The sequence below is a fragment of the Acomys russatus genome, chromosome 23 (genome assembly GCF_903995435.1).
Source record: "Acomys russatus chromosome 23, mAcoRus1.1, whole genome shotgun sequence".
In the NCBI taxonomy this organism is placed as follows: domain Eukaryota; kingdom Metazoa; phylum Chordata; class Mammalia; order Rodentia; family Muridae; genus Acomys; species Acomys russatus.
The window spans coordinates 45698008-45721189 of record NC_067159.1 but is presented as its reverse complement, the minus strand read 5'-3'; the positions used below and the strand labels follow the sequence as shown (position 1 = coordinate 45721189).

At 40.3% G+C, this 23182-nt stretch overlaps 1 protein-coding gene across 1 annotated transcript; it reads left to right on the top strand.

Annotated features, from left to right (window-relative positions):
- The first annotated feature begins 1154 nt into the window (after positions 1–1154).
- LOC127206328 (calcium-activated chloride channel regulator 3A-1-like) lies at positions 1155–22615 on the top strand. The gene is made up of 14 exons (XM_051165611.1): positions 1155–1426; positions 4291–4431; positions 4629–4776; positions 5290–5398; positions 6576–6753; positions 11333–11560; positions 13300–13533; positions 14776–14953; positions 16462–16565; positions 17344–17568; positions 17948–18218; positions 18750–18917; positions 19494–19733; positions 22275–22615. Exons 1-14 carry the CDS (start codon positions 1268–1270, stop codon positions 22613–22615), a joined length of 2724 nt encoding a protein of 907 aa, XP_051021568.1. The 5' UTR covers positions 1155–1267.
- The last annotated feature ends 567 nt before the right edge of the window (positions 22616–23182 follow it).

The following is a 23182-nucleotide window of genomic DNA, read 5'->3' as shown; positions in this document are numbered from 1 at the left end:
TAACAAAAGCAGTGCTGCTAGTACACAATTCCAGTGATTCAAGCAGGTTCAAAAGGGAAAAAAACAAGGATATTTCTTAAGATTTTCAGAATGACTCCATATCTTAGCTGGACTAGCAAAGATAATGAAATAGTTAAAGATAACTGCACCCCAAGAAGCTACAGTTTCCATCCTGACACCCACAGTTCTTCTCTACCCTATTTAAGCCCTACAAAGCCATATTTACAGTTTACAAATTTTACTCATAAAAACAGAGACGCTGGCTAGCAAAATGCCCTATAACACGTAACATGTCCTATTTACTGAGGTTTATTAGGAGCCAGGCCACTTGCCTGGAGTGTTTTTCATGGATTAATTCATTTAGCATTTCTAACCTCTCATCATATTTCAGATATTTCAGAAAAGACAAAGCTTTAAAAAGAGTTACACAACCCTAACAAAGAAATGCGTGACTATGAAGTGGCCAGGACTAAAAGGAGTCAGACTCACACTCAGCTTACTCCGGAGCCAACTCATAATGACATCGTACAACTGTTTCAAGCTATGAGGCACTATATTTAATTTAAAAAAAAAAAAAAAAAAACTTAGATAAAGTATATTAAGTTCTCAAGTTACAAAAGGCCTTGGAACGTTCAATACCATTTGAAAGCTCAAGCAAACAAGTAGCTATCGCAGACGGTAATAGAAAAAAGTCTCCACTTGATCCACAGCCGTTTTTGAAGCACTGTGCTTCTCTCATGCCCATCTCAAGAATGAACATAAAGTCATAAATCACTGCCACTCCCACTTTAATCCTATTTGTTGTTTGCTTTTACAAACCTTTTCATCTGCTCTTTCCTGGTGCTTTCCCCGCCCCCACCCCCTTGGTTGCTTACCTCTCCCTATAAACAGACCCTGAAGCCTCAGCCCTCCAGTGCTACAGGGTGATGACGGTGCTGGTGGTTGTGATAAAGGTGATGGGAATGATGAATACCCACAACTATGAGGATGACTTGACAAAGAACCCAAAAGGATGGGTCACTCTACTAACTGCTTGTTGCCTTGCCTGTCTTAGAAGCAATAATGAGTGTATTTACATAATCCCCATCGACATTTAGCCCCTAAGTCTGTAGGATGAATGCAATGAGGAAGGTCACTAAGATATCAATCACTATTTCACTCTATCAAATGTATGCAAATATTCTGGTCATGGTTCAAATTCCTGAGTGGAGCAGACGCATAAGTACCCTTCCTGTGGAGCCACTATCTCACTGTAGCATGTGCAGCCATGGCGCCAGGTCTGAAGGTCCTTCTGCTCCTCGCCCTGCTTCTCCCGCAGGACGTGAAAAGCTCCATGGTCCATCTGAGCAACAATGGATACGAGGGTGTGGTCATCGCCATCAACCCCATTGTGCCAGAAGATGAGAGACTCATTCAAAGCATAAAGGTAAGAAGGATTTTCATTATTTCCATATTTTCATGTCCATGATTCTTTCTACCTAGGCATCTAAAGCGCGCGCACGCACACATACACACACACACACACACACACACTCACACACTCACACACACACACTTAAATTCTCCCAAAGCTGCTTTGACCTTATCCATCATGCATATGATTATCACAGTCAAGATGAGTATCTGCTTAGCATTGTATTTTATTATACATTAAATAAAACACGTGTTTAAGCTCTTAGTAAATGATAAGTAGCTAAGGTAATAAACTTCAGAGCAAGTGGAGAAATGTTCTCATATTTTGTCTTAATGGTGTTGCTTTGACAAAGTCTATACAGAAAATGTACATTTAAGCTCCCAGCTTGTGGTCTCACACCTTCGTCCAGCTGCTCCTACTTGCTCAACTTTGGAAAGCCTAAAACCCTTACCCATGTTACCTTAAAGAAAACATTACACATTTTTTAAAGTTGATTTGTTCCTAATTTCACTTGTACTGGTATAAGAAGAGATTTTAGCATATAGCACTTTAGCATGTACTGTATCCTTAGATCTTCAGCTTATCAGTAAGATAGGACGAGGAGTAAGGACTCCAAGTCTTATATAACTGAGGAATGACATGATTGATAGTCATAAAATACATGACAAAACTGAAGTCAGGCAGCCCTTCGCAGTTTTATTTCTATCAAGTGATAAAACTGTCTTATTAAACTTGATGCTAATTAGAAATTTTTACTACATTTATTTTGAGTTATCTCATCTCTATATATAGTGTATTCACTAAAGACAAAGTTAACATCAAGTATAACAATATACCAAACTTTAAACTTGCAAGTTATGTAACCAGAGGCTTAAGAATATAAGGTTCAGAAAGTAAAAAACAAAACAAAACAAAAAAAAACTGTCACTTATGCAAAACATTCTGTGCACAATATATTAGCTCCCAGAACACTAGGGAAAACAAAACATAAAGAATAAACTTTCCACCATTCTCCTGAGTACTAACCTGGGCTGCCTTTGTCCAATTGCAGGGGTGTCTTTTTTCAGTATATTCACTTGCTCCTTGGGTCATCAGCCACCTTGCTTCTTCCACCCTGTCCTCATCACGGGCTTAAGTATGTCTTGTGCACTTGCGGATGCTTTCTAGTGCAGAAAAGCATGAATTAGCTTCAGCTGCTCTCTGCTGAGGCTGCTACAATGGATTCATTGCTGTTCTCATAATGGTGTTTAGCGTGTCCATCTGGATCAGCCACACCTCCTAACAGCATGACAGAGATCTCACGCTTGTTTGTCAAAGCTGCACAAAAGAGGGAGTGCAGCCATGTTCATTGTCAGCATTCGCTTGCTCATCTTTACCTAGTACTTTTATAATCTTATCCAAGCCAAGAGAAGCAGCAACATGAGGAGACCACCAGCTTCCTATTTACTGTGGGCTCAATTTTCTTAACCAATATATTTTATTACAACTTATTAACCGGGCGTACGTCACTTATAACCCAACTAACCAAACCATTAGGAAAAGAAGATTAAGGAACACTATAACAAAACTGTACGGATATCAGTTCCAAGGAGTGATTCACCTGGCATAATCAGCAGGATTTCTTCTGCTGGAACCTGGAGTAACCAGAACCCAGAACCTCAGCAGGAGCCAGAGCCCCGAAGCCTTCCCTCGAGGGGTTCTCTCTAGGAGCGTCTCGAAGTGCAGTCATGAACAGCCAAAACTATCCCAAGTCTCCAAAAAGCCCCGCCTCCTGTCTTCAGCTCATTTATATCTCTCCTCCAGAGTCCGTTCACAGGACCTTTTCAGCTGACAACAATCAAGTTCCTGCACGAGGTGGTTGGTCTTCTAATGAATTAACCTCACCTGTTCTCTCACAAGACCATTCCAATCCCACACTTGGGATCCTAAAAAACAGGTTTCTCTCTCCTTCATCACCCCCTTTCTATTTAATAAAATAAGCTATATACAACAAAATAAGAATTATCCATTAAGTCAACATTTACAAAGACCAGTCAGTCCATTTGTAATTAACAATTTTTAAGAAATTATTCCACTATCCTATGCTACTGATTCTTATCCTAATGTCTAATTTTTTTTAACTAAACAAATATTAGTACTGTGGCTATCTAGTCTTCAACTCCATCAAAGACCCCAGAAAGAAAAACTATCTAATATGAAGGAAGTGCAGGCAAGCAACTTCCAAAAATATTGACAGGACAGAGAGCTAACTGTCTAGATAGTCACAAGTTCCTCTCCATTGTCAGGGCATCCAGTCTTCAGCCAGGCAGCCCAAGGCATCTGACAGACTGCTTCTGGACTGTCACAAGTTTCTCTCCATCATAGGTGCATCCCGCCTTCAATTTACTACTTATTGACACACCAAGCTGCATCAAAAAGTCTACAGTTTCTGCATGTCCAGATGAGAATGCCCAGTGCTGTGCACACTGACTGACCTGGTCAGCTCCAGGAGCCAGCAATATTGACCTTTATGCTTTTTTAAAAAAAACTCCTCCTCTTCCACATAGGCTAGGTTGATGACTGTTAAGTTACACTCTTAACCCTTTGTCTCATTTTCCGAGCATCTCCCACAGACTTCCAATATTAATTACTTTTATAACTGACCCAGCACCTCCATTCTGACCTTCAACCTATACTGCTGACTCCATGAGTCTATAGGTAAAAACACACCTGAGTTTGGGTACATGAAAAGAACCTTAGAGGTTGAAGAAACCTTGTAAAAGTATTCTTTCGGAGAGGAAAGGAGCTTTGACTTGCTTCCAATTTGTGTAATGGATTCTTTAATTCTAATTTTGTTGTGTGACATTGTTACCTCAATGCACCTTTGATTTTCTCAGGAAATGGTAACTGAAGCCTCTGCTTACCTGTTTGAAGCCAGCAAAAGAAGGTTTTATTTCAGGAACATAAGCATTTTAGTCCCAGTGACGTGGAAGTCAAAATCCGAGTACTTAACGCCAAAACTAGAATCCTATGGCCAAGTAAGTGTCACCTCCATCTCCCAAGCTGCTTCCTGTGCCTTTTACAGATGAATACTTTGGTACCTTCTGGTAAATGACAATCATGTCGGGAATGAAACTAGTATTACAGCCTTCATCAGGCCAATGAGACAGTCTTTGTAAAATCGTTTGTTTCTAACACCCTTAGAATCAGACGGGCTTATTCTTCTGCATTCTAGGCGGACGTGATCGTTGCTGATCCTTATCTGAAATATGGAGATGATCCCTATACACTGCAATATGGACAATGTGGGGACCCAGGACAGTACATCCATTTTACCCCAAACTTCCTACTGACTGATAATTTGGCTGTCTATGGACCCAGGGGTAAAAACATCTGTTTTATACCTCTTATTTTCACTAAGGGAAAGAAAACCATGAACATTAATGTGGGTTTATAAAACTTAGAAAAGAAAAATAAGCATTAATAGCTTAATTTAGAAACATGCTAATTATACACCTGTTGTGTATGCAAGTTTAATAGTTAAATGAGCTACGTGTTGGTTTCATTCCATTTCATTGTTTTTTGTTGTTTGTTTGTTTGTTTTGTTTTGTTTTGTTTTGTTTTCTGTGTAGCTCTGGCTGTCCTGGATTCACTTCGTAGATCAGGCTGGCTTCGAACTCACAGAGCTCTGCCTGCCTCTGCCTTCTGAGTGCTGGGAATAAAGGTGTGGGCCACCACCACCCAGCCCATTTTATCTTTTTTGAGCTAATGAAAAAATATTGATTTCTAGAGTTGTCTAGCTCAGACAAGCAGATGTGCAAGAACTTTAAAGTAGAGGGAAACCATAGTAAATTATTCTAGCTACAGCCTCACAGGTGGCAGTCTTTCTCTCCCAGGCAGAGTCTTTGTCCACGAGTGGGCCCATCTCCGCTGGGGAGTGTTTGATGAGTACAACACAGACCGCCCCTTCTACATGTCAGGAAAGAAGACTGTCGAAGCAACAAGGTACCCCCGTGTGAACAAATCTGACTCTACAACTTCTTGCCTGTGGGTCTTCAGCTCTCTGTACTGGGCAGGTCAAACATAGTGTAGGGTAGATCTACCCAAGCCCTTTTTGTCAACTGATAGAATATTTCATTTGACTTTTAGATTAAAAGAAGAAAACACTTAGAATATTGAAAAGGTACCGAAAACACTAGGAGTCGGTGTCTTCAGAAAATAATTCTATGAGAGAATATCAATTAGATGAAGGAGGGTGCTGGAGAAATGTCTACTTTCTGTCGCCTCTGTGCTGTGTGGTCACAGAGCTACCTGGAGCCTTGCGCACAGGCTGAGCTGCCTCAGAGCTGGCGTCCTACTCACACTTTGACACCACAAAACCATCCCTTGCCTAGACAGTGCTTATTCATTCGCCATTTAGGTGTTTCTCCTCTTGATCTTTCTGCTCCTCCCAGTTGAAGGTAGATGTCATGCAGGGGTTCCAGAGAGTATGTGTGGGCCTCTCCCAAACTGCTACTAACCCGTCTTAACATCGAGGTGGCTTGTTTTCTCCCACTAGAGTTTAGGGTCCCCGAAGACTGTGAAGTTTTTTTTAGATTTTAGTTTTGCTTTTGTAATTCCCTAACATAAAAAGTTAAACAAAGAATTATCAAATGATAAATATGTAAGGCATTAAGCAAAGGAATGAGTTTCCTTATGCTCAGTCATAAAAAGATACAGATTAGTGAAAACAAATCTCTCAAACCCCAGCCATTGAGTTCCTGTACTGTGCCCAGAAACTTTGACTCTCATCATGTGTAAGTTAAGCTTTTAGGCCAACCCTAGAGCTACCTCTCCTGAAAGACAGTGCAATCTCCTTTTTCCTTGCAATACAATCACATTTATGAAATGAGCTAATGCCATGGAGTATGAACAGGAAGATTTTATATATGTACCTTTAGAATAACTTTTCAAAGGATTCAGCCTCTCCACCCCTCCCCCACCAGCTCCCTCACCTCCAACCACAGGGATTTGGCAACTATCTTTGTCGTGAAGCCCAATGGTTTGATGCATGTGTTTTTCCAATTCTTCTTTTAGCCTAGTTTACCTGTTATAAAAAAAAAAAAATCTAAGCTGTAGACTACTATACATTTAAAACCATCTCATCTAGCACCGCAACAGTAATCCAATTCTTTTACCATAGATGTTCCCCTGGCATCACTGGCACAAATGTGGTCCACGAATGTCAAGGGGGCAGCTGTGTGACAAGGAAGTGCCGGCGAGATGTGAAGACAGGGCTGTATGAACCCAAGTGCGCATTCATCCCACACAAATCCCAGACAGCCAGGGAGTCCGTCATGTTCATGCAGAGTCTCCATTCTGTAAGTGCTTGCCATGTTTCTCACAAGGGAACCCTTGCAAAGAGTTGATCGATGGGGCTGACTTCCATGATGCTATGTGTAATCCACAGAGGGAGAGAAAACGGCCCCTTCAACTGATCAAGCTTATTTTGTGCAGACAATGGCGGGACGTGTCTTCTTATTAACTGTTCGTTATCTTCAGATGTAGCACTTTACTCTTCTTAGTTGAGTCACATAGCGTCTTAGAATCCTTCCCTCACTGGTGTCTACTAGACTCGTGTGCTAATTCCTCTCCCACGTGGTTACTCATACCACCCGCCTAAGGGAATCTACAATGGAAATTTCAGGTAACGTTATAGGTTTTCCACTATCTTCTCACCACAGCTTACCAAACCATCATAAAATGCTAAGATGTGGAAAATACAGATGGCCCTGTCTCCACAGAACCCATATAAAAACAAATGTTCACAAAGACAATGGTATGGATTCATAGTTTGGTGGGTATCGACAGATGATTTGAACTCAATGGACTTGACACAGAAACCTAACCTGGGGTTTTCAAGTTGTCACGGAGAGAACAAGGAATCTGATATATAATCTCCTCATGCTAAAAATGGGAATTAAATTGCATGTTGCCCATTGTTGTCATTATGCTTATCAAGCATAATATAAACAAGTATAAGTTCAGTATTGGATGCAAGGTGAGTACAAAACAAGCCTTAAAGTTTTAACTTTAAAATTTATAATATATTTTGAAGATATCTGGTCATCTCTTTCTCTCTGAATAAGTCCAATATTTTTAAATTTTTACTTGAGACATAATAAATGTGTGGGGTACAGTGTGGCGTTTCAATAGACAGACATAATACCTAGTGATAAAATAGGACTGGTTAGCACATTCATAACCTCAAAGACTAATGCTCTTTTTTGTGGTAACATTCAAAAATCCTCTCATCATGCTATTTTGAAACACAATTATTGTTAACTAAAGTCACTCTATTGTGCTATTAAACACTAGAGTTTATTCCAGTAGTCTAACTGTAATTTTACAGTATTAACCAAGCTGCATGTGTGTCCCTCTCACTGGGATTCGCAGTTGCAGACAACCAACATTCTCCTCCACTCCTGGAATATCAGTACGTTAGTGACATCACACAGCATCTGTCTTCTGGTGCCTCAGTTGTTTCACTTAGCTTTATGTTCTCTAGGCTCCTTTACATTGAGGTAAATAATAGTGCTTTGTTCTCGTGTGTGTGTGTGTGTGTGTGTGTGTGTGTGTGTGTGTGTGTGTAGATCACATTTGTGTATGTGTACATCACATCTGTGTGTGTGTATAGATCACATTTGTGTGTGTGTGTGTATATCACATTCGTGTGTGTGTGTGTAGATCACGTGTGTGTGTATCACATTTTATTAATTCATTCACCCATTGATGGACACTTAGGTTGAGTCTACATTTTGGACACTGTGACTTATACAGCTGTGCAATTCACATGGTTGTTGGGTATCGCGTAACATATTGGTTTTCCTTTTTTTTTTTTTTTTTTTTTTTTTTCTTTCTTTTCTTTTCTTTTTGATATATATATGCATAGTAGTGAGATCACTCAATCATATGGTATTTCCACTTCTAGTGTCTTTACAAACTCCTGTATTTATTTTCCCTAGTAAATATGTACTAACTTGCATCCCTACCAAGCATGAGTAATCCCCTCTTCCAGCACCCTCTCCAGCATATTCTTTTTGTCTCTTTCATTACAACCATCTGACTGGAATGAGATTATATCTCACTGTGGACTTAGTTTGCCCTTTCCTAATGGTCATTGATGATAAATACTTTTTCATGATCACCAGACACTTACATGTATTTTCTTGAGAAACGTCTATTTAAGTCATCTGACCATTTCTAATCATGTTATTTCTGGGAGGTTTTTGCTACCAAGTTCTTTGAGTTCCTTATAAATTCATATAGTTCTTGTTGTGGATGATGTGCAAGTGTTTTCCGCCATCACAAAGGTTGTCTATTTACTGTTGCCTATTTCCTTTGCTGCACTATCCAATCTCAACTCAGACATGTTTACCTAATGAAAGCTTATACAATTGTAAGAATACCTTAAATAAGAAAGTATTTTAAAAACAAATCAAAGTTATATCTCTGAATTATAAGACTAGCTTAATTAAAACAAGCAATTTCTGATATGCTAATTCACTAGCAACAAATATTACCACAGGCATAAGTTTCTGGTGGAATTACAAATTTTTGTAGCAGCTGGGCGTGGTGCCACATGCCTTTAATCCTAGAACTCAGGGAAGCAGAGGATCACGGTGAGTTCGAGGCCAGCCTGGTCTACAAATTGAGTCCAGGACAGCCACGGCTACACAGAGAAACTCTGACTTGAAAAAATAAAATTGTTGTGGCACCTAGGCAATGATACAAGGTCAAGTAAAATAATAGGTCCTAAGTTTTCTTCTGAAAGTTGTAGACCTCTCTTCTGGAAATATCCGATATGATTAAGGATAGTTCACGTTAACATGCTGAGCCTGGATCAGCAGAGAGTGCAGCATCCAAACAGACAAGACATCACTGACACAAAAGGAAAATCAGAACATACACTGCCTGTTCCAAATCCTACACTCCAAGGGATGGGTGATCAGGACATAACTCCTGCTGCCTATGTGAAACACAAACAGTGAAAGACCCTGTACACCTGAAGAACACAGGAAAGCTAATTACACAAGACACTTATCCAACATAGGACTAATTTCTAATTATCATGCTATAGATTAAATATATGCCATACCAGAATATAAGCTCAATCTCAAGACATGCATGACATGAAATAGTGAATATTCTCTTCCATTTATTCCTTGCTTTAAACATTATTCTCTCCATTTCAAGCTCAGTGCTGTCTTAGGAGCCAACACCAAGCAAATAATTAAAATCAAATTTTCTAATGCGTATTTTAGGTAGAACAGTAGAAGTGTTGAGAAAAATTTAAAACAATGTAGGAAGAGACAGAGATATATGAATCAGTGTTATACTGAAGTCAGAATATGGCTTCTGAGTGGATGCGTTTTTAGCTGAGATTTAAAAGTGAGTATGAATTTGGCACAGTATGAGAGGGAGAGAATTGGGGATTCTATGCAATGAGACACTGACAAGCATAGAACAAGGCAGAATTGTTAGATGCAATGACACAAGTTGAGAACTATCTGCATATTTCCATCATAGTTGTTCAAGATTCTGGCACTGATTGGAATAATTTTAGGAAGAGAGGAACTTGTAATAAAATGTCATTTTCCTAATTTATTTTAAAAATGATTGCCATTAGGGTGAGTGGGAATTCAGGTGAAGGTTTCTGGCATATTCTAGAAACTGAGAGAAATCCCATAGTAGAATCAGAAAAATGCATGTTGAACAGGAGGAGGGAAATGAGGGCGAGCCTACAAACAGAGAGCTGCAAAGCTAGAGGGTTTGACTTTTCTCCTCTCAGCTTTAGACTAATGATAAGATAGTTGCTTAATTCTCCCAGGAATGTGAGGATACTACCATGAAGGCAAGGATGGGATGGGATGGGACTGGGTGAGACAGGGAGGTCAGCTGGGAGCCACAGCATAGTCAGGTGAGAGACTTGGTTCTGAGACAATGGTAGTGGTAGGGGGAAGAGGGGGCCAGTGTCGTAGGCATCTCCTCAGACCTGGGAGCCATGTGAAGCATTGCTTTGCTTGTATCCATATTTTCCTCCCACCCAGTAGAGTCCCATTTGGGAGAGTTGAGTCCGAGCCTTGTCAGAAACAAAGCCTGCTCTTACAAAGTAAATGTGAGAGATTTAGAGGTCACAAGGCAGTTCTGAATCTGAGCTTAGATCTGCAGACATGGGGGTGGGGCACTAAAAATAATGAAATAACACTGATGATGAAAAATCAATCATTTCTGCAAGCTTACTGTAGGGTGTTTCTGTCCTGGACACCGTGCTAGTTTATAAGGACACTTTCCCTTCTTTCTCCTGGTTTTCAAAACCTGGAGGATTTTTGGAGTTTATACTAATAAAATACCCACTGACAGAATTATTAGATACAATTCATCACTTGGAGAAATAACAAAATCTCTTACACTTTTATTATCTTTCAAGGGTATTGCTTATATGTGTCAAAATTCGTGGACATTAATAGCAAGCTAGATAGTTAGTGTCTGTCTTCAAGGCTCTGTGCAGATGTAGAGGACAGTGAAAGACAGCATCTCTCTTAGCCCACTTTTAGGGACAGAGATTACCAGAACCCATTCTCTTAAATTTAGCTCAGAATGGGAGGTCCTCCAAAGCGTCGACGAGGAAGCGAGGAGCTAAGTTACTCAGTCACGTGGGCAGCCACCACGCTTCGCCGACATCTTTAAAGCCTCCCCCAAAGCCCTGGCTGTGTGTATTGACAGCATTGCTCATTTTCACTCCAAGCATGTAAAACGGATGTCCAAACACTTGATTATAAAGTGATTCTTGTCAGGAGTCAGATCCTGTTTAGCATGCATGCTGCAGCTAACCTCATATTTGGGAGGGGACCCCTTATAAATTATTACAATAGCATGTTTTAACTGACTTTGTTTCAGGTGATTGAATTTTGCACAGAAGAAACCCACAATAAGGAAGCCCCAAACCTACAAAACAAAATGTGCAACCTCAGAAGCACGTGGGACGTAATCAAGGAATCCGCTGACTTTCGTAAAGCCACTCCCATGACAGGGACAGAAGCGCCGCCTCGACCTACGTTTGCTCTGCTGAAGTCCAAAAGGCGAGTGGTCTGCCTGGTGCTGGATAAATCTGGAAGCATGGACTCGGTAAGACACTTCCTGCTGGAGTTCTTAAGTATTTCAGTTAAATATAGAATTATAATTTATTTTTTAGCTCTAACAAACACAGAGTTTTATGCTAACGAAACAGTAAAATAAAAATAATGGTTTAAGTGAGGTTATAAGATTATAGATACTTTTTATCCCATAACTTTTAGTTCTCACTAGGACGATTTTAACTGCACACGCACAAGAAAAGTTAAGTCAGGTACAATGGTGCCCGCCTATAATCTTAGGTACTCATGAGGTAGGGCCTAGAAAAATCCCTCCTTTCCATCAGTTTTAGGCCAACCTGGGAAACCTAGCAAGATCTCATCTCAAAAACGAGTAAGGAAAAGAATTTTTTGAAATTATCCAAGATTCCATCATTGTACATATTGCTTCATTCTTATTCTTAATGTTTACTTTTTCTTCAAAAATGTAATTATATTTTGTATGTTTTATAATCTGATCTTTTATATAATATGCCTTTAAAACTCCCCGTGTGGAAAAAGCAGTCTGTGAAACATGTTAATAATTGTGTTGTATTTACTGAAACAGCAAGCCCAGAACCTGCATGGGTCAGCACCACGTCCTCTGCACTTATATTATACCTACTAGCTTAGTATTTATTTGTTTGTTTGTTTGTTTTTCAGGTTTTTTTGAGGGTGATTTTGGTTTTTTTAAGACAGGGTTCCTCTTTTAGTCCTGGCTGTCCTGGACTTACTTTGTAGACCAGGCTGGCTGTAAACTCACAGAGATCCACCTGTCTCTGCCTCCCAGGTGCTGGGATTAAAGACGTGCGCCCCCACTGCCTGGCTAACTTAGTGTTTCTATCCGGCTCCTGACAATTAGAACGAGGGGTCTCTGACTCCTGTGCCTCCTGCTCTAGTGGCTCTTATTTCTCCTGTTGGGTTGCCATGTGGACTCCAATATGATAATTTTTGCTTCCTCTTATTATCTCTTTGAAGCCTGTTCTTTTCTGATGAGATACAGAAAGGGAGTAGATCTAGAGGGGAGGAACTGGGAGGGGAAACTACAGTCAGGAGATATTGTATGAGAAAAGGATCTATGTTCAATAAAAAAATAAAAATGGAAAAAAGAAAAATAATTATGTTACATTTAATAATTATATCATATGTACATACCATAATTTAGTCAATTCCCTATAGATGGACACCTTTGATACATTCTACTTGGTATTTACTTAAAAATACATTTTAAAGAATATTTCATTTACAGAAATTATTGAATAGATTGTTATAAAAAAGATAAGACTTTTTAAAACATAATAGTTAGCTGTTTTAAGGTTAATTTATTTTATTTCATGTGTATGAGTGCATTGCATGAAGTGTGTGTCTCATGCCTGCAAAGGCCACAAGAGGGCATCAGATCCTCTGGAAATGTAGGTACAGACAGTTGTGAGCCACTTCTGGGTTCTGAGAACTGAACTCAAATCCTCTGCAAGAGCAAAAACAATGCTTGACTGCTGAGCTAATTCTCAACACTCCAAACTGGTTTTTTTATTTACTTTTTTAATGAAATAAAAAAACTAAACCTTAAAATATACCACTGAATTATTGTCGAGATCTATGGCCTTTGTGATCTTTGTCTTTCACTAATCTGACAAGGTTTAAAGAGACTCTAGAGTTGTTTATAAATAGATAGATGATAGATAGATAGATAGATAGATAGATAGATAGATTGATAGATTGATAGGTTGATTGATTTATAATTTTTTTAAACAGGGAGACCCTGTCACTCGTCTCACTCGAATGAATCAAGCAGCAGAGCTGTACTTACTTCAAATTATTGAAAAGGAATCCTTGGTTGGCATGGTCACATTTGATAGCACGGCTACAATCCAAAATAATCTAACAAGGTTGATCGACGACAGCTCCTATCTAGAGATCAGTGCAAAGCTGCCTCAACACGCTGGTGGTGGAACTTCAATTTGCAATGGACTCAGAAAAGGATTCCAGGTTAAAAACAAAAATTAGTTACTGTCACTACTTTTTAAATTTTCAGCAAGGGTCGTGAGTTCATGGATTCCTCACGTAATAATATTCTAACCTGTCCAAGACAATCTGTGAAGACAAAAAAAAAAGCAGCCTGTCCTACTCCCCATAGCCCCTTCGGTGTCCAGCTGTCACCTGATGTGCCATCGAAGGATGAAGTCCCACTGGGATTGTTAGAGGAAATCAAGTAGCCATCAAGATCTGACTGGGGAGCCACTGTCTGAATTCCTAAGTAGAAAATAATGCCACTGAGCAAAGTGTGAAAGAAGGGCGTTAGTAACATTTAATATTGTGGGTCAGGATTCATCAAACTAAAGTGTCATTTAAAATCACAGATCTCAAAATGCTCCTGAGACAGCAAAGGACCAGGCGCAGTGAACACAGGTGGAAGTTTAATGACGTTACAATTGTAAACTAAAAAGACAGGAGCACTTGCTCAGTGCTGTAGCCAACTGTGTATTAATAAATCCACGTCAGGCTATTTATACTCAGATATTAAGTAACAAAACCGAAAGCCACTTCCTTCACCGCTCCTGCCTCCACGCGGTCCCTGCCACTCAGAACATCTTGGCCGTAGAAGCATGTGATGCTGACTGTACTCATTTTCTCAACCCAGGCCTAACTCTGAAGGCACAGCTTACCACACACACACAGCTTTCCCTGGAGAGTCCAGGTGAGCCTGCCCCGCCACACACACACACACACACACACACACACACACACACACACACACACAGCTTTCCCTGCAGAGTCCAGGTGAGCCTACACGCGCGCGCGCGCGCGCACACACACACACACACACACACACACACACACAGCTTTCCCTGCAGAGTCCAGGTGAGCCTACACACACGCGCGCGCGCACACACACACACACACAGCTTTCCCTGCAGAGTCCAGGTGAGCCTGCACACACACACACACAGCTTTCCCTGGGGTGTCCATGTGACTCGTGCTCCTGAGTGGGAGTAGTGGGAGTTCGTGCGCCTTAGAAGACTAGGCCTATCAGAACACCAACTTCCAAAACCTCTGCGTTACACCTACTTCCATAAGCCAATTCAGCTTGGCACGGTAACACCAAGTATCCTTTGTCTCACTCCCAGGCAGAAGCCTAAAGACTCTTCCAGATCTAAAGCAGTTTATTCCTATTTTCATTTATTCAGATATTACCCTCCTGGGATTACTGACGTGGCTTTTCCCCTTCAGGCAATTTCCTCCAGTGGGCAGAGCACCTCTGGTTCTGAGATCGTACTGCTAACAGATGGGGAAGATGATCAGATACATTCATGCTTTAAGGAGGTCAATCTCAGCGGTGCCGTCATCCACACCATTGCCCTGGGGCCCTCTGCTGCCCAAGAGCTGGAGACTCTGTCAAACATGACAGGTACGCTGCAGAACAGAGTCTGGACAGAAAATATTCTGTGGTCTTTTCTTCTGTACTTGTTCTTTCTCCATAAGCTGAAAACTGCTCAAAAACTCCCTGGCTTAAAATTAACATCTGCTTCTTCCTACTGTGCCTTCCCTCCTTCTCCCCCTCCCCTCCTCCCCTCCCTGCCCCCTTCCTCCTCCCCCCCCCCCCCCACTCTTTCATAGGCCAGCTTCTCGTATCAGTCATCATCTGCTGTCATCTTTCTTTCTTCACCTAATTTTGGCCAGTACCGCTCATCGGAACCTTGTGTCTCCATGGTATCTCAACTGCATCCAAAACTACTTCTCAGTTTAAAATTATCATTCGGTTCCACAAAAAATGTCCAGACATCCAAATTTTTTGGAAAAGCAAATGGAAACTTAGAGGCTATTAATGATCCACTCAAGAGTCCTGAGTACTGCTCAGAACTCATTTCACACATAGTATTTCTTTTATATATTTTTATTAATTTATTCATATTACATCTCAGTTGTTATCCCATCCCTTGTATCCTCCCATTCCTTCCTCCCTCCCATTTTCTCCCTACTCCCCTCCCCTATGACTGTGACTGAGGGGAACCTCCTCTCCCTGTATATGCTCATAGGGTATTAAGTCTCTTCTTGGTAGCCTGGCTATCCTTCCTCTGAGTGCCACCAGCCTTCCCCTCCAGGGGACCTGGTCAAATATGGGGCACCAGAGTTCGTGTGAAAGTCAGTCCCCACTCTCCACTCAACTGTGGAGAATGTCCTGTCCATTGGCTAGATCTGGGTGTTCGAAGTTTACTGTACATATTGTCCTTGGCTGGTGCCGTAGTTTGAGCGGGACCCCTGGACCCAGGTCTGCCTGTCATAATGTTCTAATTTGCGGAGTGTTTCTATCAAGCACTGACCCTCTAACCCACCCACAGGAGGCCCTGTGTGGGCTACCACAGTAGTCTTCAGCTGGGCTCTCTACTGTTCACTAGTTACAGAAGTGTGTGATGGATAGCATATGTAGGCAACCGTTTCTCCTCCACAACTCAGCTTCTTTCTCAGCTTCTTTCATGCAAGTAATCTCTCTCTCTTCCTTTAATGTCCCCATTATTTTCTATAGTTCATCAATTTTTTACTTTATTCTAACCAGTCAATACCTAATTATCATCAACTGATCCAAATAGAAAGTAAGCCATTAACTTATAAGAACTGGCTTAAATTTCATTTCTGTAGTATTATATCATACGCAGCACTCGCTAAGACAACTTGCATTCCTTTTTGGTGACTGATTAATCTAAAAACAATGAAAGCTCTTCAAATTTCCCTTTCTTCTCACTACACTTAATTTGAGCAAGGTTTCAGTAACTATTGAAGTCTACGTGGGCACTACAACGCTGAAGATGGGAAAGAGTCATCTTCCAGGAGGTGTAACTAAGGTCCTGCACAGATTGGTAAGCAGATCAACGACAGCAGAGAGTAAGTAGCATTTTCCCATTTCAAACTCCCCTTTAGGAGGGCTTCGCTACTACGCCAGTGAAGGAGACATAAACAGCCTCATTGATGCTTTCAGTGGGATTTCGTCTAGAAGTGGCAACATCGCTCAGCAGGCTCTGCAGGTCAGCAACACCCGTCATCTCCCCGCTGTTGAATTAAACTCCTACTGTGCTAATTACTAACCATTCCTCCCTAGCAGTCTGACTTGGGGTTTTATTGCTGTTGAAGAGACACCACGACCAGGGCAACTCCTGTAGACATTTAACTGGGGCTGGGTTACAGTTTCAGAGGTTTAGTTCATTATCATCATGGTATGAAAAACAGCAGCAAGCAGGCAGACCTGGTGCTGGAGAGTGGTCTGAGAGTTCGACATCTTGACTCGCAGGCAGCGGCAAGAGACTGTGTGCCACACCGCATGTAGCTTGAGCATAGGAGACCTCGACGCCCACCCATGCAGTGGCACACATCCTCCAACAAGGCCACACCTCCTAATAGTGCCGTTCCTAATAGCCAAGCATTCAAACACATGAGTCTACGGGGGCCATTCCTGTTCAAACCACCACACTAGCCAATAACTCTTCCTTAGAAATGGCTCTGTTGTACAGAAGAAATGCTTCCCTACTGACTTTGGTTTTCTATGGCTTACACACACCTCGTCTCCTGCAGTCCTTTATTCATTATAGTGTTATTTTTTATCTTTATAATTATGTAATTTTTACTTTTAATAATTTAATTTATTCCTTACATATTATTTTCAGTGAAAAACATCCGTGATGCTCAATAATTTTAATTGAGAAAAATTAAAATGGAAAATTACACTGAACTAAATAAACTTTAAAATTCCATAGTCATAACATATAGGTGTTTGCATATTTCTTTGTTTTTTATTTGTCTTAATAGTTGGAGAGCAAAGCCTTGAATGTCACAGGGAGGGAATGGATAAATGGCACTGTGCCTGTGGACAGCACCATTGGAAACGACACATTCTTTGTTGTCACCTGGACAGTAAAACAGCCAGAAATTATTCTTCAAGATCCAAGAGGAAAAACATACGCAACCTCAGATTTCAAAGACAATAAACTAAATTTTCGGTCTGCTCGACTTCAAATCCCAGGCATCGCAGAAGTAAGCCTATTCTTTTGTTTCCATCAATTATCAATTTATATTAAGAAAATAAAGGCATTTTCTACATTTTTGATACTAAGCCAGTAACAGATAATTAATCTTAGAAACAAGCTTAATTCATAGACTATATAATGATTCATGCCCACATTATTAGCTTATAAAATCACATATTAAAAGTCATCATTTAGGCTGGGGCAGTATCTCAACAGTAAGCCAGCTTAATCTGCATGAGGTCCTGGCTCCATCCCCAACAATAGAAAACTCATCATCAGCTCTTCCTCCTCCTTCTTCTCCTCCTTTTTACATTTCTAAGTAATTATAGGGCCTAAGCACAGAGTAATAAAACACTATCAAAGCTCTTAGAGACAATTTCTTTCAGACAGGTACTTGGACTTACAGCCTCTTCAACAAGGATGCCAAATCCCAGCTGCTAACCGTGACAGTGACCACTCGAGCAAGAAGTCCTACCAGGCTCCCAGTGATCGCAACTGCGCACATGAGTCAGAGCACAGCACAGAAGGACAGCCCAATGATCATTTATGCGCGTGTCAGCCAAGGGTTTTTGCCTGTTCTGGGAGCCAATGTCACAGCCATTATAGAAGCTGAAGGTGGACATCAAGTCACCCTGGAGCTCTGGGACAACGGAGCAGGTAATGGCAGCCTGCAGTAACACCACAGGATTTAAAATTTTTCTTGCTGGGTCTTCTCTCACTACTTGCCCTGTACACTTAAGAACTCAAAGTGAGTGCAATCCAGTTGCAATGTGTCAGGCCTGGGCACAGCTGTAAGTCCCCTTCTCATCTTTAAAGTTCGTGAGCAGTTTTACTTTAGCCATGGAGGGAACCTAAATACATGTTTTTCTCCATCTCCACTGTCGGTGTCTTCATGCATTTTGCTGTCTTTCTATTCTATTATTTTGATGTCTCTTGTATGAAATAAGAACAGCTATTATTAATCAAGTGAGCACCCCAAAAGAACTGAACGCCTACCATGAATTACTTCAAAGTCACGAGGTTATCATGTGACCGAGCCAAGCTCTAAAGCAAATTAGTGTGACTGTAGGATTCATGGACCTGAAGCGGTGCCACCTTGTCTATGACACCGCTGACATCACCTGTGCTCACAGTTACACGTGTCATTTTCACTTACTGCATGACTAATTCCTACATTCCAATACCAAGGTGCTGATACACTCAAAAACGACGGCATCTACTCAAGATATTTTGCACAGTACCATGGGAATGGTAGATACAGCTTAAAAGTGAATGCTCGAGCAAGAAAAAACATCACTAAAGAAAGTTTAAAGCGACAGAATAAGTCTCTGTATATACCTGGCTATGTTGAGAATGGTAAGTAATATTCAAACAGGAACATGTCTGGTTTAGGTCAAATGAATGTGGCAAACATCAAAAACGTAACGGACTACAGAAGATGCAGGCATGTAGTTCCTTGTAATCATCTGAATGTTTCAAAATCAAATCAAGGCCAGTGGATCCGTAGATTACATTTCTGCGTGTTCGGCGTCCCCTTCAGTTCACCCCCTAACCTTTAGAGCACTTCCCTCAGCATCTTCTATGAGGCAAGCCACAAGTATGGATAGAATGCAATTCTTGTCCTCAAAAAAATGTACAGGCAAGTATTACATAGGTTAAAAATACCATTCAAGATGGGATAAGATATAATTTAACTAAAATGTAATGTTCCCTTGTCCATTTTGAAATGCTGTTAAAGCATGTTTTTCTTTCACTAAAAGCTGTCACTTTTCAATATCTACTGTTAATCAACATTAGCACTCAGTAGCTGCAAGATCAGCTTACAAGAACAAGCACGACACATAGAAAGATGCAATTTATTTTGTTGTTTTTGTTGTTGTTTATTGTTGTTTGTTGTTGTTGTTTATCATTATTATTTTGGTGGGGGTGTAGATCAAATTAAACTGAATCCACCCAGACCAGAAGTCCCAGAAGAAACAGCAGAAACTACAGTGGAGGACTTCAGCAGATTAACCTCTGGAGGGTCGTTTACTGTGTCTGGAGCGCCCCCTGATGGTGACCATGCTCATGTGTTTCCACCCAATAAAGTCTCAAACCTGGAGGCTGAGTTTATAGGCGATCATATTCACCTTACGTGGACGGCCCCTGGCAAGGTCCTCGATACAGGAAGAGGTAAGTTTGATAGTGAGTTTTAAAATGTTCTAAAAGAAAATCTTTCATTTGCTAAAACTTCTCTACTGTATTATTTATGAGCAACATTTCTGGAGTGGTCAAAATAGCCCTTTATTCACTTACTTTCAAATATAAAAACTGAACCCCCAAGCCATACAAGTTGACCCAAATTATTTCCATTTTAATAACTTAAAATCACAACCCAGTCTTTTCAGATTTTTTTCTATCAAGTTGCCTGTCTCAGTTTGAACTATTTTTAAATTAAACGAGAAGACAAAATAACACCATTATCTTGCATTCTTTTTTTCCCAAACAAGGGCAATTTTCTAATTTTTCTGTCTTTGTCCAATTTTATTCCATTACTATTGAGCTTGCAAATGCTAAGGTTTACTCTTAGAAATTAATTAAGTACAAAATACACACAGGTAAACAGAAAATTCTATTGTTTTAAAATTATCAGTATTATCAGTATGCCCATCTAGCAATCAATTAAGACACTGACACTTGTTAGATTTTAAAATAGCCTTAGTTAACCTGGAGCAGGGCAGACATTAATCCTCTAAACTACTTCCCATAGTGGGGCAGGTATGTGGTCCCTGCCCCAATCCCATGCCATGTTTCCAATAACCTCTATCAAGCTACCTCCCTTCCATAATCCCAAATACTTGCTAATGATCTTCATCTGGGCCAGATTCTGCATCCATGCCGGCCTTGTGATTCTCTTCCATCTAACCCATGGCGGCCTCCTCTCCTCCTCAGGTCTCTCTCTCCTCCTGGTGGCCATCTTTCTTCTTCCCAGGATTCCTCCCTTTTCTTCTTGGGACCCTTAGCTACACCTCTAGCTCCTCTGCCCTGCCCAGGTTGGATGGCTTTTTATTAATCAAAAAGTGGGTCACAGAGACAGCAAGCAGTAATTAGCATCAAAATACATCAGACCACCCCCCAACATAATTCCAGATGGATGGATGGATAGATGATAGATGATAGATAGATAGATAGATAGAAGATGACAGATAGATAGATAGATAGATAAAGGTAAATAGATAGATGACTGGTAGGTAGATGATAGATAATAATAGATAAATAGATGATAGATAGATAGATAGATAATAGATTGATAGGTGGTAAATAGATGATTGATAGGTAGATGATAGATAAATAATAAATAAATAAATAAATAGATGGTAGATGATAGATGGATAGGTCCACCCATATGAAAAGCAAGGTTTGTATAAAGAATGCTAGAATGGATAAGACTTATCAGTGGAGAAACTAAATGTTAATCATAAGGGTTTAATTGGGAGAGAAAAAATATCAAAGTTATTTACCACATATTTTAAATCTCTCTAGCATTACATAAAAACTAAAGTCTTCATACAGATAAAGGTTACAACTATGTTATTCTCCCAATTCCTATTTTATATCTGCTCCTCTGTTAGAGTTCTAAAATCAGTGTGGAATTCAAATCTCAGGCAGGCATCCTCCTTTCCTTTTTTGACAAAATAGTAGTTATACCAGCTAAAACTTCGGCCACCCATCCCTTAAATACTTACAAAATTGCTCTAAACACGCTTCCTTCATTCTCATCTGCAAATGTCACCATCAGAAAATCAGCAGTCAAACCCTTTTTGCTGAATGAATCAAATGACTAAATCTCTGTTTTACACGTTTAAAAATGGAGATGAGAAAGATGACAGTACAGGATTAAAGTGCTGGTCGAGGTCAGACGAGGTCCTGAGCACTTAGGTAGTGAGTGCTCAGCCGGCTTCTGCCCGTTGACTCATCTCAGCCGGCTTCTGCCCGTTGACTCATCCTCAACTGTTCTCCCCTAACTGTCTTTCACGGAGTGCTCCACCATAGATGAGAGAGAGAGAGAGAGAGAGAGAGAGAGAGAGAGAGAGAGAGAGAGAGAGAGAGATGATGGATAGATATAAAAGATATATACAGACATACATATATGATAGATATAAATAGATATATACAAACATACATAGATTATAGATACATATATAGAGAACAAAGATGCAAAGATAGATAGATGATAGATACATACATACATAGATACACAGATATATACATACAGACACACATAGATGATAGATGGTACATATATACATACATACAGGTGCATAGATAGATAGATAGATAGATAGATAGATAGATAGATAGATAGATAGATAGATAGATAGATAAGGTACTCTGGTCTTTACTGCAGATGAACATTATGCGTTCCTTGTTCTAATTTAAAACTCAGTTCTGCTCTTTCTGTATCTTTCTAAAAGGAAACCTGGATTCTGGGTGGCGGACTGCTAATATATGATACTGAATTAAGTTTCCTGTGATTTTGAAACTGGACATTTTAAAATAGCTGCTCATATACTTGTCTATAAAGAGTATGAGATGGAATAACCAGACACAAAGTGTATCCAGGCTCTCAGGCACTAAAGCTCGCATGGACTTCTCGTAACTCCCGCGCAGGCGCAGTGCGGTGGTGGAGAATAGCCTCTTGTCTCTAAAGAACTTGTTGTCTCTCTTTTCCAGCGCATAGCTACGTCATCAGAATGAGTCAGAATTCTCTGGATCTCCAAGAAGATTTTAGCAATGCTACTTTAGTGAATACTTCTGGCCTGATCCCTAAAGAGGCTGGCTCAAAAGAAACATTTAAATTCAAGCCAGAAACATTTAAAATAGAAAATGGCACCATGCTGTACTTTGTAATTCAGGCCAACGGTGATGCCAACCGCACCTCCGATATCTCCAACATCGCACAAGCTGTCAAGTTTATTCCTCCACAGGAACCCAGCATTCCTGATCTGTGTACGAAAATTTCCACACCCAGCTGGACACTTTTTTTATTTATTGCAACTTTATTCATATTTTAAACTAGAAACTGCAATATCACTTTATTCCATCTTATTTAGAATTAATTTACTATCCTCATTGTCTACTGTAGAAATTGTAACAAAAAAGGAAATGTTCAATGTTTTAAATTTCCTATTTGAGTCTATTAAAATCAAAAGTTGCTGTATATAAATTAGAGCGTTTCCTTTATCTACCTTTGAAAGGGATGAGTTAAATCGAATAACTCGTTTTCTAAATATTAGTATCTAAAAAATCTGTTCTGTTACACAACAGAACGCGTGAGAAAGGGAGGTGGCTTTGGAGGCTCCGCAGCTTAAGACTGAGTGTGGCAGCTTCTGGCAAGGGCCCCGTGAAGCTTCTTCGGTCTTGATGCAGATCAAAGACAAGTAAGAGCCTGTGGAAGAAGCAGATTGCCCCTCGCGATAATCCACTTCACGGTAGCTAATCAGCTGTGGCCAAAGACTTTGTGATCACTCAGAACGGCACAATCATTTCCCAGCATAATATCAAGCTGGGTTCCAGAGAAAGCAAGCAATATTCAAACCAGACCAAAAGCCTACTGGCAAGTGAGCGTTGCTTAATATTTA

Excerpts from the sequence above, each read along its gene's own strand:
- LOC127206328 (XM_051165611.1), top strand. The coding sequence starts at position 1,268 with ATGGCGCCAGGTCTGAAGGTCCTTCTGCTCCTCGCCCTGCTTCTCCCG. Across the intron at positions 5,399-6,575 it reads AAGACTGTCGAAGCAACAAG|ATGTTCCCCTGGCATCACTG; the intron begins GTACCCCCGTGT and ends CTTTTACCATAG. Across the intron at positions 18,918-19,493 it reads ACCTGGCTATGTTGAGAATG|ATCAAATTAAACTGAATCCA; the intron begins GTAAGTAATATT and ends GTGGGGGTGTAG.